A 13,760-nucleotide genomic window follows, 5' to 3' on the forward strand; every position below is an offset into this window, starting at 1 on the left:
ACCTCAGATCATCAGGCATTAGATTCTCATAAGGAGCACGCAACCTAGATCCCTCGCATGTGCAATTCACAATAGAGCTTGTGATCCTGTGAGAGTCTAATGCCACCACTAACCTAACAGGAGGTGGAGCTCAGGTTGTAATGCTCGCTCACCAGCTGCTTACCTCCTGCTCTGCTGCCCGGTTCCTAACAGGCCATGGACTGATACTGGCCCCTGGCCTGGGGGTTGCGGGATTCGGGGGTTGGGGACCCATGTCTTACGTGATAAATGTCCTTCTGTTCCTGAGTTGTGTCCCTTAGGGTAAAGAGGTAATAAAGTAAAGCACTTTCCTGTGTTATATGAGCTGCCCTAGCAAATGGTCAAACCCAAGAAGGGGGTTGTGGGAACCTCTGATTTGTAGCCAAGTCAGACAGACATTGTTTGTTCTCTGGGGACCTACTACTTATGATTGCATCTGAAGGGAGGGACAATCTTGTGGGACTGGGCCCTCACCCTATGGGATCTAATGCTAACTCCAGGTAGTAAGTATCAGACATGAATTGAATTATAGGATAGCCAGCTAGTGCTGGAGAATTGGTCAGTGTGGGGGAGAAAAAAAAACATACATTTGGTGATCAGAACTATTGAGAGATGTGTGAGTAGAGGAAAAAAAAAGTTTTTTTCCCCTTTACACCTTCAAAATATGCATACCATTTGACCTACTAACTCCTTGTATTGTAATCCTAGGGAATTAGTCAGAGACAGAAGATGGTCATCGCTTTACTAATTATGGCATTGAAAAATCAAAACAATCTTAAGGCCAGGTGTGGTGGCTCAGGCCTGTAATCCCAGTGCTTTGGGAGGTGGAGGCAGGAGGATCACTTGAGGCCAAGAGTTTCAGACCAGCCTGGACAAAATAGTGAGACCCTGTTTCTTTTTTTTTTTTTTAATTGTCCATGAGGCATTTTATTTGTAAATATATGTATTACATTCCTAGAAAAAGAATCCCAGGATTTTCCCTCCTGTGTGTTTTCATCTTGCTTCTTCATGGTCCATGATGCCAGCTGAGGTTGTCAGTACAATGAAACCAAACTGGCGGGATGGAAGCAGATTATTCTGCCATTTTTCCAGATCTTTGAGTTCCACGTCAAATCTGGGGCTGATCACTCCACACTTGTTTAGCCTGCCTGTGAGGTTCACAACAATTTTCCCAGCTCTGTGGTCATCAGTGATTTCAAATTCGCCAATGTAACCATGCTTCATCATCACAGTGAGAAACCGGACGATGACTTTGGAGCACGGCCTAATAAGCACCTGGCATTTGCCTCTCTTTTTGGCATTGTTGATGCTCTTGAGAGCATCAGCCAGGACATTCATGCGCACCATTGTGGCGGTGCAGAAAGATGGCGGAAAGAGCAGTGAGACCCTGTTTCTACAAAAAATTTTAAAAATCTGAAAGTTAGCAGAAGATTGATTAAATCACCTATGACTGTATCAGGTGGTTATTAAAAATTATATTGTAGAAAAATGCTTATAGACAGAAAGTTTAAAAAGCAGGCTACAAAATAGAAATTAGTGTGAATCTACTGTTTGGGAAAAATATATATATATATTTTTTTTGATTTGGTTGGTTTTTTGTTTTTTTGAGACAGAGTCTCGGCTCTGTCTTCCAGACTGCAGAGCAGTGGCAGAATCTTGGCTCACTGCAACCTCTGCCTCCTGGGTTCAAGCGATTCTCCTGCCTCACATTCCTAAGTAGCTGTGATTACAGGCACCCACCACCACACCTGGCTAATTTTTGTATTTTTAGTAGAGACTGGGTTGGCCAGGTTGGTCTTGAATTCCCGACCTCAAGTGATCCAACTGCCTTGGCCTCCCAAAGTGCTGGGATTACGGGTGTGAGCCACCGTTCCTGGCCAGAAAAACATAAATATATTAATATATGTACATACAGATACATGTGTACATGTGGAAAAAGCTGGAAGGTTATTATATTAACTTGCCAGGGCTGCAATAACAAAGTACCACAGAGTGGGTAGTTTAAACAACAGATACTTATTTTCTCACTGTTGGAGGCTGAAAGTCCAACAGTAAGGTGTCAGCAGGTTCAGCTTTTTCTGAGATCTCCTGAAGGGGTGGCCTGCCCCTCCACGCCAGTGGGTATATCTCGTCAGGTGGGACAAGAGACTGAGAAAAGAAATAAGATACAGAGACGAAGTATAGAGTAAGAACAGTGGGCCCAGGAGATCGGCACTCAGCATACAGAGGACCTGCACCAGCACTGGTTTCTGAATTCCCTCAGTATTTATTAATTACTATTTTCACTATCTCAGCAAGAGGAATGCGGCAGGAGAGCAGGGTGATAGTGGGGAGAAGGTCAGCAAGAAAACATGTGAGCAAAGGAATCTGTGTCACAAATAAGTTCAAGGGAAGGTACTATGCCAGGATGTGCACGTAGGCCGGATTTATGCTTCTCTCCACCCAAACATCTCAGTAAAGAATAACAAAGCAGCATTGCTGCCAACATGTCTCGCCTCCCTTCCTCTTTTACTAATCCTCCTCAGCACAGACCATTCATGGGTGTCGGGCTGGGGGACAGTCAGGTCTTTCCCCTCCCACGAGGCCATATTTCAGACTATCACATGGGGAGAAACCTTGGACAATACCCGGCTTTCCAGGGCAGAGGTCCCTGCGGCTTTCTGCAGTGCATTGTGCCCCTGGTTTATTGAGACTGGAGAATGGTGATGGCTTTTACCAAGCATACTGCCTGTAAACATTTTTTTAACAAGGCACATCCTGCACAGCCTAGATCCCTTAAACCTTGATTCCATACAACACATGTTTTTGTGAGCTCAAGGTTGGGGCAAAGTTACAGATTAACAGCATCTCAGGGCAAAGCAATTGTTCAGGGTACAGGTCAAAATGGAGTTTCTTCTGTCTTCCCTTTCTACATAGACACAGTAACAGTAACAGTCTCATCTCTCTTTCTTTTCCCTACAATCTCCCTCCTTGGCTTGCCGATGGCCCGTTCTCCCTGTGTCCTCACACAGAAGTGTTGGGATTATAGGCGTGAGCTGCCACTGCACCCTATCTAGATTTTTTTATATAAACTTTACAATTCACTTGTCAATTTCTGTTTTGTGTCTGTGTCCTAATTGTCTGATTTTAGAGGGATGCCAGTCATATTGGACGAGGGCCCATGCTAATGACCTCATTTAACCTTAATTACATGTTTAAAGCCCTTTCTCCAAATATAGTCACATTCTGAGATACTGGGGGTTAGGATATGAATTTTAGGGGAATACTACTTAGCCCGTAACAGCTATATATGAAAATATTAACTAGGTATTTTTAAAATATGGATAATTTTTTTAATGATTTTTTTATAAAAATGCTTTTAAGTAGGGCCTGGCGGCTCATGTCTATAATCCCAGCACTTTGGGAGGCCGAGGTAGGCAGATCACTTCAGGACAGGAGTTCAGGACCAGCCTGGCCACCATGGCAAAATGCCATCTCTACTAAAAATACAAAAACTAGCAGAGCATGGTGGCGTATGCCTGTAATCCCAGCTACTAGGGAGGCTGAGGCAGGAGAATCGTTTGAACCTGGGAGGCAGAGGTTGCAGTGGGCCGAGATCGTGCCACTGCACTTCAGACTGGGCAACAGAGTGAGACTCCATCTCCAAATAAATAAATAAATAAATATATGTTTTTAATGCTGCACATGAAGCTACCTCAAATAAAATAATAAAATTATAATTGATTATCATTATTACTAATAATTTTTGCCCCAACAAGTTTCTGAAAAGGGTCCAAATAGCTCATCCCTTTGAAGCAGATTCTGAGTTGGAAAATATGTTTAACAGTTGCTTCCTCCATAACAAACATAAAATAACAGCATGGACCCAGATTTCCCCCAGCCATTTGGGGAAAAATAGAAGAATAAGAACTATCATAAGACTGCACGTGCATAAGATGTTACATGATACTCTTTTAGTTGTAAAATATAAAGAGGACAAAATGTAAATGGTCACTTAATAAGTTGTATGTATTTGTCTATGCATATATATATATATATATATTTTTTTTTTTTTAACTCTGGAACAAAATATATGACATGAAATCTACCATCTTTGTTTAATTTTGTTTCTGAGACGGGTTCTTTCTCTGTCGCCCAGGCTGGAGTGCAGTGGTGCAATCTCAGTTCACTGCAACCTTCGCCTCTCTGACTTGAGCAATCCTCCTGTATCAGCCTCCCATGTAGCTGGGACTACAGTCATGAGCCACCATGCCTGGCTAATTTTGGTATTTCTTTTTAGAGATGAGGTTTCTCCACGTTACCCAGGCTGGTCTTGAATTCCTGGGCTCAAGTGATCCACCAGCCTTAGCCTCCCAAAGTGCTGGGATTACAGGCACGAGCCACCACACCCAACTGTTTTGTTTTTCTTTTCAAACGGGATTGGCTGAAATACCATCTTAAATTATTAAGTGTACACTTCAGTATTGTTATATACCCTATACAGCAGATCTCTAGAACTTTTTCATCTTGCATGACAAACTCTACTCCCATTCCCCCTCCTCCCAGCCCCAGCAGCCACCATTCTACTCTGTTTCTATAAGTCTGACTCCTCTAGGTACCTCCTATATGTGGAATCATATAGCATTTGTTCTTCTGGGACTGGTTGATAAGCTGTATATTGTTTACTGATTCCCATCCCCTTTTATCTCAGGAGCCTTGAAACTACATTTACTCGATTCCCTTACCTCCAGGGTTCTGTGTTTCATCTACGTATTTATTGTGTTTTGTGTTTTGTTGTTTATTGTTTTTGGGGTTTTTTGTTTTGTTTTTCGTTTTTTGGGGTTTTTTTTTTTTTTTTTTGAGACGGAGTCTCACTCTCTCGCCCAGGCTGGAGTGCCGTGGCGCCATCTTGGTTCACTGCAACCTTGGCCTCCTGGGTTCAAGCAATTCTCCTGCCTCAGCCTCCCGAGTAGCTGGGATTACAGGCACGTGCCACCACGCCCTGCTAAATTTTTGTATTTTCAGTCAAGACGGGGTTTCGCCATGTTGGCCAGGCTGGTCTCCAACTCCTGAGCTCAAGTGATCTGCCCACCTCAGCCTCCCAAGGTGCTGGGATTACAGGTGTGAGCCATCACGCCCGGCCTAGATATTGTTAATAAAATAAACTCATGAGATGACTTGGAAACCTGAAGGAAAGCAAAAGACATCCTTCTTCTGCCAGCAGTGGTATGTGGGCTTTGGTGTGTTTTTTCTGGGGCTGACAAGACTCCGTTGCACTGCTTTTTACCCGATGCGGGGATATGTGATTCTGGCAGTGGTTTCTTGGCCTCTGGATGGCAGTAGAAATGTCCTGGCCTCTGGATTAGGGGTGTGGGGTCTAACAGGAAAGTTAGCTCCTTACCTTCTGCTCCCCCAAGCATTCCAGTGATTTCTTTTTTGTTTTATTTTTATCTTTAAAAAAAATTAGGCTGGCACAGTGGCTCACCCCTGTAATCCCAGCACTTTGGGAGGCCAAGGCGGGCAGATCACTTGAGGTCGGGAGTTCGAGACCAGCCTGGCCAACATGGTAAAACCTCATCTCTACTAAAAATACAAAAAATTAGCTGTACATGGTGGCACGCCCCTGTAATCCCAGCTACTCAAGAGGCTGAGGCAGGAGAATCGCTTGAACCCGGGAGGCCGAGGTTTCAGTGAGCCGAGATCATGCCACGGCACTCCAGCCTGGGCAACAGAGCAAGACTCCCTCTCAAAAAAAAAAAAAATTAACTTTAGGTGTCAAGGTAATTCAGTGTGGAAAGAATCATCTCTTCCAGATGATTCTGCTGGGATAACTGGATATCCACATGCAAAGGAATGAAATTGGACCCCTACTTCACTCTAAATTCAAAAATTCACTCAAAATTTTTATGTAGAGTCAAGGTGTCACTATGTTGACCAGGCTGGTCTCAAACTCCTGTCATCAAGTAATCCTCCCACCTCAGCCTCCCAAAGTACTGGGATTATTGGCCTGTGCCACTTCACCCAGTCTAGTATTTTCATATAAACTTTAGAATTAGCTTGTCAATTTCTATTTTTAGAAACTTTTGGGAGGGCCGGGCATGGTGGCTCACGCCTGTAATCCCAACACTTTGGGAGGCCAAGGCGGGTGGATCACTTGAAGTCAGGAGTTCAAAACCAGCCTGGCCAACATGGTGAAACTCTGTCTCTACTTAAAATACAAAAAAAATTTAGTCAGGTGTGGTGGTGCATGCCTGTAATCCCAGCTACTCGGGAGGCTGCGGCAGGAGAATCCCTTGAACCTAGGAGGTGGAGGTTGCAGTGAGCTGAGATCGTGCCACTGCACTGCAGCATGGGTAACAATGCAAGACTCTCTCTCTCAAAAAAACTTTTGGGAGTTTGATTGGGATTGCATTGAAGCTATAGATCAATTTGGGGAGAATGAATCTTAACAATTGTAACAGTTATCTATTGCAGCATAGCAAACCACCCGAAACCTATTGACTTAAACCAATAATCATTTGTTCAGCTCACAAATCTGTAATTTGGTCCGGTCTTAACAGTAAGGGTTTGTCTGCTCCACGTGGTGTCAGCTGGGGGTTGGTGGATCATCTCCCAAGATGGTTCACTTACATAGCTGGCAATTGGTGCTGGATGTCTAAATGGGAGCTCAGCTAGTATGAAGGTCAGGGGTCTCTGCTCCTCTCCATATATAACTCTGCCTTTCCATGGCAATGTGGCTTTCTTACATCCATTCCAAGAGTGTGAATCATCCCAAGAAAATCAGTCAGAAGTGTATGGACATTTCTGACCTACCTTAGAAGTCACGAAGCATCACTTCTGCCATACTCTAGTGGTCAACCCAGTTGTGTAAATGTCCCCCCAGGTTCAAGGGGAATGACCATAGACCATTCAATAGGAAGAGTGTTAATGTTACATTGTAAGAAAAGCATATGGGAGGGAATATATTATGGTGTCCATCTTTGGAAAATGCAGTCTGCCACAACAATATTGAGTATTTCAATCAATGAACATGGTATAGCTCTCAATTTATTGAGGTTTGCAACATCTCTCAGCAGTGTTTTATAGTTTTCCAAGTACAAGTCTTGCAGTCATTTTACTACATTTATTCCTAAATGTATGTCAGGTTTTCTGATGTCATACTAGCATTCCTCTCTTTCGCTCTGTCTCTCTCTCACTCACACATACGTACATATACACACATACAAACCTCAAGTATGAAGTATGTTTGCATGGTTCCCATGTCTATACCTATTCCTGCTCAGGAAGCTCTATCCAGACCTATAATTTATTCATTTAGTCAAACAATAAATAACATAATTTCAATCAATGAAAAGTAAATGAACCAAATAGAGCAGAGTGAGGAGATGGGAATGATGGCATGGGGATGGGATTTATTTTAGACAAGGTGTTCGTCTCTGGCAAGATGTCATTTGAACAGAGACATGAATGATGTAAAGGAGCAGCATCTCTCTCCATAGAGACCTGGGTAAGAACATTCTGGATAGAAGGATCAGCAATTTCAAAGGCTCAAAGAGAGGAATACGCTTTTTTTTTTTTTTTTTCCAGAAGATAGCAAGGCCATTGTACCTCGAGTGCAGTGAAGAAGAAACTACCAAAACACAAAGTTGGTAAGATTGTTAGTCTCACACTGTCTCTTATAACCTAATCTCAGAGGTGACATACCATCACTTCTGTCATGTAATATTCATCACACAGACCAACCTTGATTCAATGTGGGATGATGAGAATGCCGGAAGAGGGGATGGGTCACTGGGGCCATAATGAGTTTTTGCAGCTTTTGATCTTTTCATTAGGAATTGGAGAATGGAAATTCCTGTATCTGACTTCCCTCTTCCTTATCTACCCAGTAGTCTCTTGCACACTTATTTTCATATAAATTTTCAAACCTATAAAAAATAGAATATATTGAACTCCCAATTAACCAGTTTCAACAATTCTGAACACATGGCTGTTCTGTTTCATCCATGTATTCTTCATTCTAACTCGGATTATTTTAAAGCAAATCCAAGACATATCATTTAATCTGTGAATATCTCTAAAATATGACCCTTCCTTATTCTTAAGAAAAACCACAATATGATTATTACGCCTGAAAAAGTTAACAATAAAGCTTTACTATCCAGTTAGTGTTTAAATTTCCCATAATATCCTTTCAAAGTTGGTTTATTTGAATCAAGATCTAAACAAAGTCCATATATAGTTCATATATATAGTTTATTATATAGTTATTTACATAACTATATAAACAGAAAAAAGTATAAAAATAAAAGGTACTTAGGGTCAGCTGCATATTTAAGAAGTGGGGAGGAAATTACCTTGCTCTTCTCTTCAATCCTAAACAACATGTTCCCTTGAATTCAGGTCGTTACCATGAGTGTCATCCATTAGGAGTTAACATAATGTTCTTTCTACAGGGAAATATTATCGAAGCTCTAAACAAACAATTTAGAAGCAAAGTTGTGGAAAGCATTCCTTTAGTAAGTTGAGAATGCCAGAAAACATCACCTCACATGTCCTCAGGCTAATGAATCCACCTAAGGCACTCGATGTAACATACCCAGATTGGCCATTAAACTAAACCAAAGTATCACTTGAATCTTATGAACTGCACAAATTCCCTGCAAGGAAAACATACATACATAATTATCTCACTTGTCATAGCTTAAAAGGTGTTTCTGAAGAAAAAGGTGCAGCAAGAACCAAGCAAGACAAAAATACTTCCTTAGAAATAATCTGGCATCTCTAGCTGTTGTTATGATTGTCCCTGGAAACGAGCCAGAACAGATTAATAAGTATCTGACTGTTATGAGCTGCCAAATATAGGCTAAGAAATTAAGCCTACTATTCAGGAAAGAAAGAGTCAGAGAAGTTAACAGTGTTTTCTTAGTAGGAGAGAACTATTGTCGACTCTCAGTTTTTTGATGAGCCACAAAAATATCACTTTGTTCTTTTTATACAATAGAAAACAAATGGAAGGAACCTAATAGGAAATGCCGGGTGTTTATAAAGAACCTTGAGCACTCAGCAGATTTTCTTCCATTGCTTTCTATAAAATTCTTATTGGATGAAAAGAGGCAGGTTGGGAGATGGATGCTTTACTTTTTCTCCTTAATGTGTTGAAAAATTAATAGAACACTTATACAATCATAATGCCTTCAGTTTTAAAATTAAATACTCTAAAAGGAATATTTTATCCACATCCTGTTTTGGTGTACTAGGAAACTTGGGACCCAGAGGGAATTGCTTGGGTCCCACAGTTGGCCTGTGCTAGAACTGGGACAGGGCCAGAACTCCTGCCTCCAGGAGAGGGGTTCAGACTGCTTCCCCATGAGATGGCTTTGCCAACATCCGAATTAGCCATTATCAGAAAGAAAATGCTAAACTAGTCATGGCCATTTTACTCTATCATTTCCTTTGAAATGTTTTGGAAATAGATGCATTTAGACATTTGGAAAAAGCTCACATAAAATATAATCACTATCCCTTCACCTCTTAGTACTGAACTCTTAGACTATGGAGAATCAAGTTTCCTGAACCATCTCCTATGTTATATATCTGTGAAGAATCTGTTGTAAGTGATTTGAATGTACTATCTAATAGTTGGCATTCTAATCAGGATAATTACTAATGATTGCAATTGGTCATTGCAATGCCCATAATCTATCTATAATCTTGCCTGCCACTTACTTCCTGTCATGTGGCCCAGTTCCTAACAGGCCATGGATCAGCACTGGGGGTCAGAGACCCCTAGGTTATACCGTATAGCCTAGGTGTGTAGTAGGCTAGACCATGCAGCTTTGTGTAAGGCCACTCTATGATGTTCATACAATGACAAAATAGCCTAACAATGCATCTTTCAGAATGTGTCCCCATATTGAGTGACACATGACTGTACCTTCCATTAGGCCCCACCTCCCAACACTGCTGCACAGGGGATTAAGTTTCTAACATTTGAACTTTAGGAGACACATTCAAACCATACCAGCCTCCTTTTCCAAGTCCTCATGGAATTGATGAATCCAGTATAGATGAATCAACAGACTGAATGTGTATCAGTGAAGCCTTCCTGTGGTTTGCTTTATGAAACTACATGGATAGAAAAAGGCCAAGGTTGGATTGTCTCCTGTGGAGAAGTTTAACTACTGGAGTGGGTTGCTAAACCTGGGACATATATTAAAGCCACTGGCTGCCTGTTGATCATGACAACTGTCTACAGATTAAGAAGGAGGGCAGCCCAGCTTAGTAACTGCTATGATTCAGAAGGATGGGGCTGCACTATGAGGGTAGTTTATTCAGAATGATATGTTGACAGGCCAGACCAGCACTATGGGAGGCTGAGGCGGGAGGATCACTTGAGGCCAGAAGTTCAAGACCAGCCTAGCCAACGTGGCAAATCCCCATCTGTACTAAAAATACAAAAAAAATTAGCTGGACGTGGTGGCACATGCCTGTAATCCGAGCTACTTTGGAGTCTGAGGCATGAGAATCGCTTGAACCTAGGAGGCAGAGGTTGCAGTGAGCCGACATGGCACCACTGCACTCCAGCCTGTGTGACAGAGTGAGACTGTGTCTGAAAAAAAAAAAAAAAAGAAAAAACAAAATAATATGCTGACAGATGACCTGAGTTCTCATGACACTTCCTAGGTAATGATGCCATTTCAATCTATAAATAATGAAGGCTATAGTTTCTTGCTGCTCTTAGAAAGGCTAATGCTATAGCTTTTCTGCTAAACATTTTCTTATTAAGCTTTGCCAGCATCCCGAGCCTGATGGCTTTCATGGCTTGGCTTACCCTCCTCTTAGGGATTCCTTAATCACCAAACTCTCAGACACTATTTTCAAACAAATCAATGAGATCCCCTGGGGACCTGAAAGAGCTGCCAAACCTCTCAGAGTGATTCGACTGATGAAAGTGGGAGGCCAGAGGTCAGGGGGTGTGTGCCCACTGGGCGCTGTTTCCATGGGTTACTGAGCTCTAGTACTTGGTCCACAGAATTGAGTTCACTTGTCCAGGGCTACTGCCTGCAAGACAGAGACAGCTGGCCCTGTCCTTGCATTTGTAAGGATAGGCACGATTCATCAAAATACTATTCTATACTTGGGAGGCAGACGTGGGAGGATCGCTTGAGCCCAGGAGTTCAATGCTGCAGTGAGCTATGATTGTGCCACTGCATGCCAGCCTAGGTGACAGAGTGAGACCCTGTCTCAAAAAAAAAAATAAAATACACACACACACACACACACACACACACACACACACACACGTATATGTATTCTGCTGCTTGGGCCAATAAATGGGCCAGAACAAGAGAAAAAGCAGGGGTAACCTGAGGGTTACTTCTAGATCAAGCAAGAGAAGGAAAACATCAAATCCAGATCTGTAAGCGAGGTCAGAGCACATTAACGAGAGGATATTCCAGAAGGGTAGTGATTGAATTTTTTAAAAAGAGGGGGTGGGGTGTCAATAAGCAGGTACTACCAGTCATGTAGCAAAGGGAATTCAGGAGCAATGGGCAGTCTTGGAAGTAATAGAATGGGTAACGAAGGATAGGGAAACTGTTGCCAAATGGGAGGGAGCAGCGGGGGCAGGAGTTGGGAAGTGAACGAGTAAAGATCTAACAAAAGAAACAGGACTGGAAGGAGACACCTCCTGTTTCTGCCCATCTTGGATCTGGGCTGTCCTCCGGGCAGACAGATGGCTCCAGTCTACAGCTCTGGCTCCGACTTCTTTCCTTAGATCAATTCCCACAAATCACTTTCTCCTGTCCAGAGAAATGTTCTTTCTACTACTGTCCAGAGAAATGAATCATTCTCTACAGAATGCAAATAGAAAAAGAAGGAAGCAGACGTCCTGGTTTAACCAATCAGAGGAGTAGAAATTACCCCTGGCCATCAGTGGGGAGATAGATTTTGAGGCCAGATTGCATTTTAAAAGGCTTTGTTAACCAAGTTCTTTTTTTAAATTTAATATTCCTTCATGAGCATTTCCCTAATCATGAAGAGTAGTCACTTAAAAAAATTACAGGGCCGGACACGGTGGCTCATGGCTGTAATCTCAGAATTTTGGAAGGCCAAGGAGGTTGGATCGCTTGAGCTCATGAATTCGAGACCAGCCTGGGCAACATGGCAAAACCCTGTCTGTACAAAAAAATAAAAAAAATTAGCCGGACATAGTTGTGCGCTCCTGTAGTCCCAGCTACTTGGGAGGCTGAGGTGGGAGGATTGCTTGAGCCCAGGAGGCAGAGGTTGCGGTGAGCTGAGATCATGCCACTGCACTCCAGCCTGGGTGACAGAGCCAGACCCTGTTTCAAAAAAAAATATTGAAGTGTAACATATATATGGAAACTTGCACACATCTAAAGTGTACCTTTCGAAGGATTTCCATCAGCTGCACACACCCATAGACAGCTCCCCAGAAGTGCCCCTATAAAAAGCACTCTTTCTTTTTTTTTGAGACAGAGTCTGAAACTATTTTTTGAGACAGAGTCTCTTTGACTATTCCCAACTCTGGGAAACCCCATTTATCTACTTTGTCTCCTCTGAGCTACTGAGTATGGTGAGAGAAAGTATAGAACCCTTCTGGTTAAGGCACTTCAAGTTTTGGGTTTGTGTGTGTGTTTTTTAATAGAGATGGCATCTCCCTGTGTTGCCCAGGCTGGTCTCAAACTTGAGGGCTCAAGAGCTCCTCCTGCTTCAGCCTCCCAAAGTGCTGAGATTACAGGCATGAGCCGCTGCGCCCCACCAAGGCCACTACAAATCCTTGCTATCTCTGTTTATCAAGACCCTCACTGTGTTATGTTCTGAGTGCTAAGATTGGGCTTGTTTTTTTTTTTTTTTTTTTTTTTTTTTTTTTTTCTGAGACGGAGTCTCGCTCTGTCACCCAGGCTGGAGTGCAGTGGCGCCATCTGGGCTCAGTGCAAGCTCCGCCTCCCGGGTTCACGCCATTCTCCTGCCTCAGCCTCTCTGAGTAGCTGGGACTACAGGCACCTGCCACCCGCCCGGCTAATTTTTTGTATTTTTAGTAGAGACGGGGTTTCACCGTGGTCTCGATCTCCTGACCTCGTGATCCGCCCGCCTCGGCCTCCCAAAGTGCTGGGATTACAAGCGTGAGCCACCACGCCCAGCCAAGATTGGGCTTGTTGTTTGCCTTCATGTTAATCAGTGATATTGACCTATAACTTTCTAAGTTATCTGTAACTTCTAACTTAGTATTATCTTTGTGAAGTTTTAACGATTAAAAGTGTATTAGTCAGTTCTTGTAGTGCTATAAAGAACTGCCTGAGGTCGGGAGCGGTGACTCACACCTGTAATCCCAGCACTTCAGGAGGCCAAGGTGGACGGATCACTTGAGATCAGGAGTTCAAGACTAGACTGGCCAGCATGGTGAAACCCGGTCTCTACTAAAAATACAAAAATTAGCTGGGCGTGGTGGCATGTGCCTGTAGTCCCAGCTACTTGGGAGGGTGAGGCAGAATTGCTTGAACCCAGTAGGCAGAGGCTGCAATGAGCTGAGATCACACCACTGCATTCCAGCCTGGGTGACAGAGCGAGACCCTGTCTCACTCACACACACACACACACACACACACAAAGAACTACCTGAGACTGGGTAATTAATAAAGAAAAGAGGTTTAATTGGCTCACAGTTTTACAGGCTGTACAGGAAGCACGGTTGGGGAGGCCTCAGGAAACTTAAAATCATGGCGGAAGGTGAAGAGGCA

The 13,760-nt window shown here is 42.9% G+C and overlaps 2 protein-coding genes across 4 annotated transcripts in view; one reads left to right on the forward strand and one right to left on the reverse strand.

Moving 5' to 3' along the window:
* LEPROTL1 (leptin receptor overlapping transcript like 1) overlaps window positions 1-13,760 on the forward strand; it is a 43,819-nt gene that overhangs the window by 21,663 nt on the left and 8,396 nt on the right. For 2 of the 3 annotated variants that reach the window (XM_063610905.1, XM_063610904.1), the window contains exon 4: window positions 7,585-7,646. The exons of the other annotated variant lie outside the window; for it this stretch is intronic. In XM_063610905.1, the coding sequence (XP_063466975.1) occupies window positions 7,585-7,646 (62 nt within the window). The remainder of the gene's footprint in view (window positions 1-7,584; window positions 7,647-13,760) is intronic. 3 annotated transcript variants of the gene reach the window in all.
* Window positions 910-1,383, reverse strand: LOC129491468 (small ribosomal subunit protein uS8-like). Its single transcript, XM_055295878.2, has one exon. The coding sequence runs from the start codon at window positions 1,363-1,365 to the stop codon at window positions 1,012-1,014; it is 354 nt and encodes a 117-aa protein (XP_055151853.1). The 5' UTR covers window positions 1,366-1,383; the 3' UTR covers window positions 910-1,011.

This window comes from Symphalangus syndactylus, chromosome 10, assembly GCF_028878055.3.
Source record: "Symphalangus syndactylus isolate Jambi chromosome 10, NHGRI_mSymSyn1-v2.1_pri, whole genome shotgun sequence".
Taxonomy (NCBI): Eukaryota; Metazoa; Chordata; class Mammalia; order Primates; family Hylobatidae; genus Symphalangus; species Symphalangus syndactylus.

Bases quoted from the DNA above. Each gene is read 5' to 3' on its own strand.
- LOC129491468 (XM_055295878.2), bottom strand. From the start codon at position 1,365: ATGGTGCGCATGAATGTCCTGGCTGATGCTCTCAAGAGCATCAACAAT.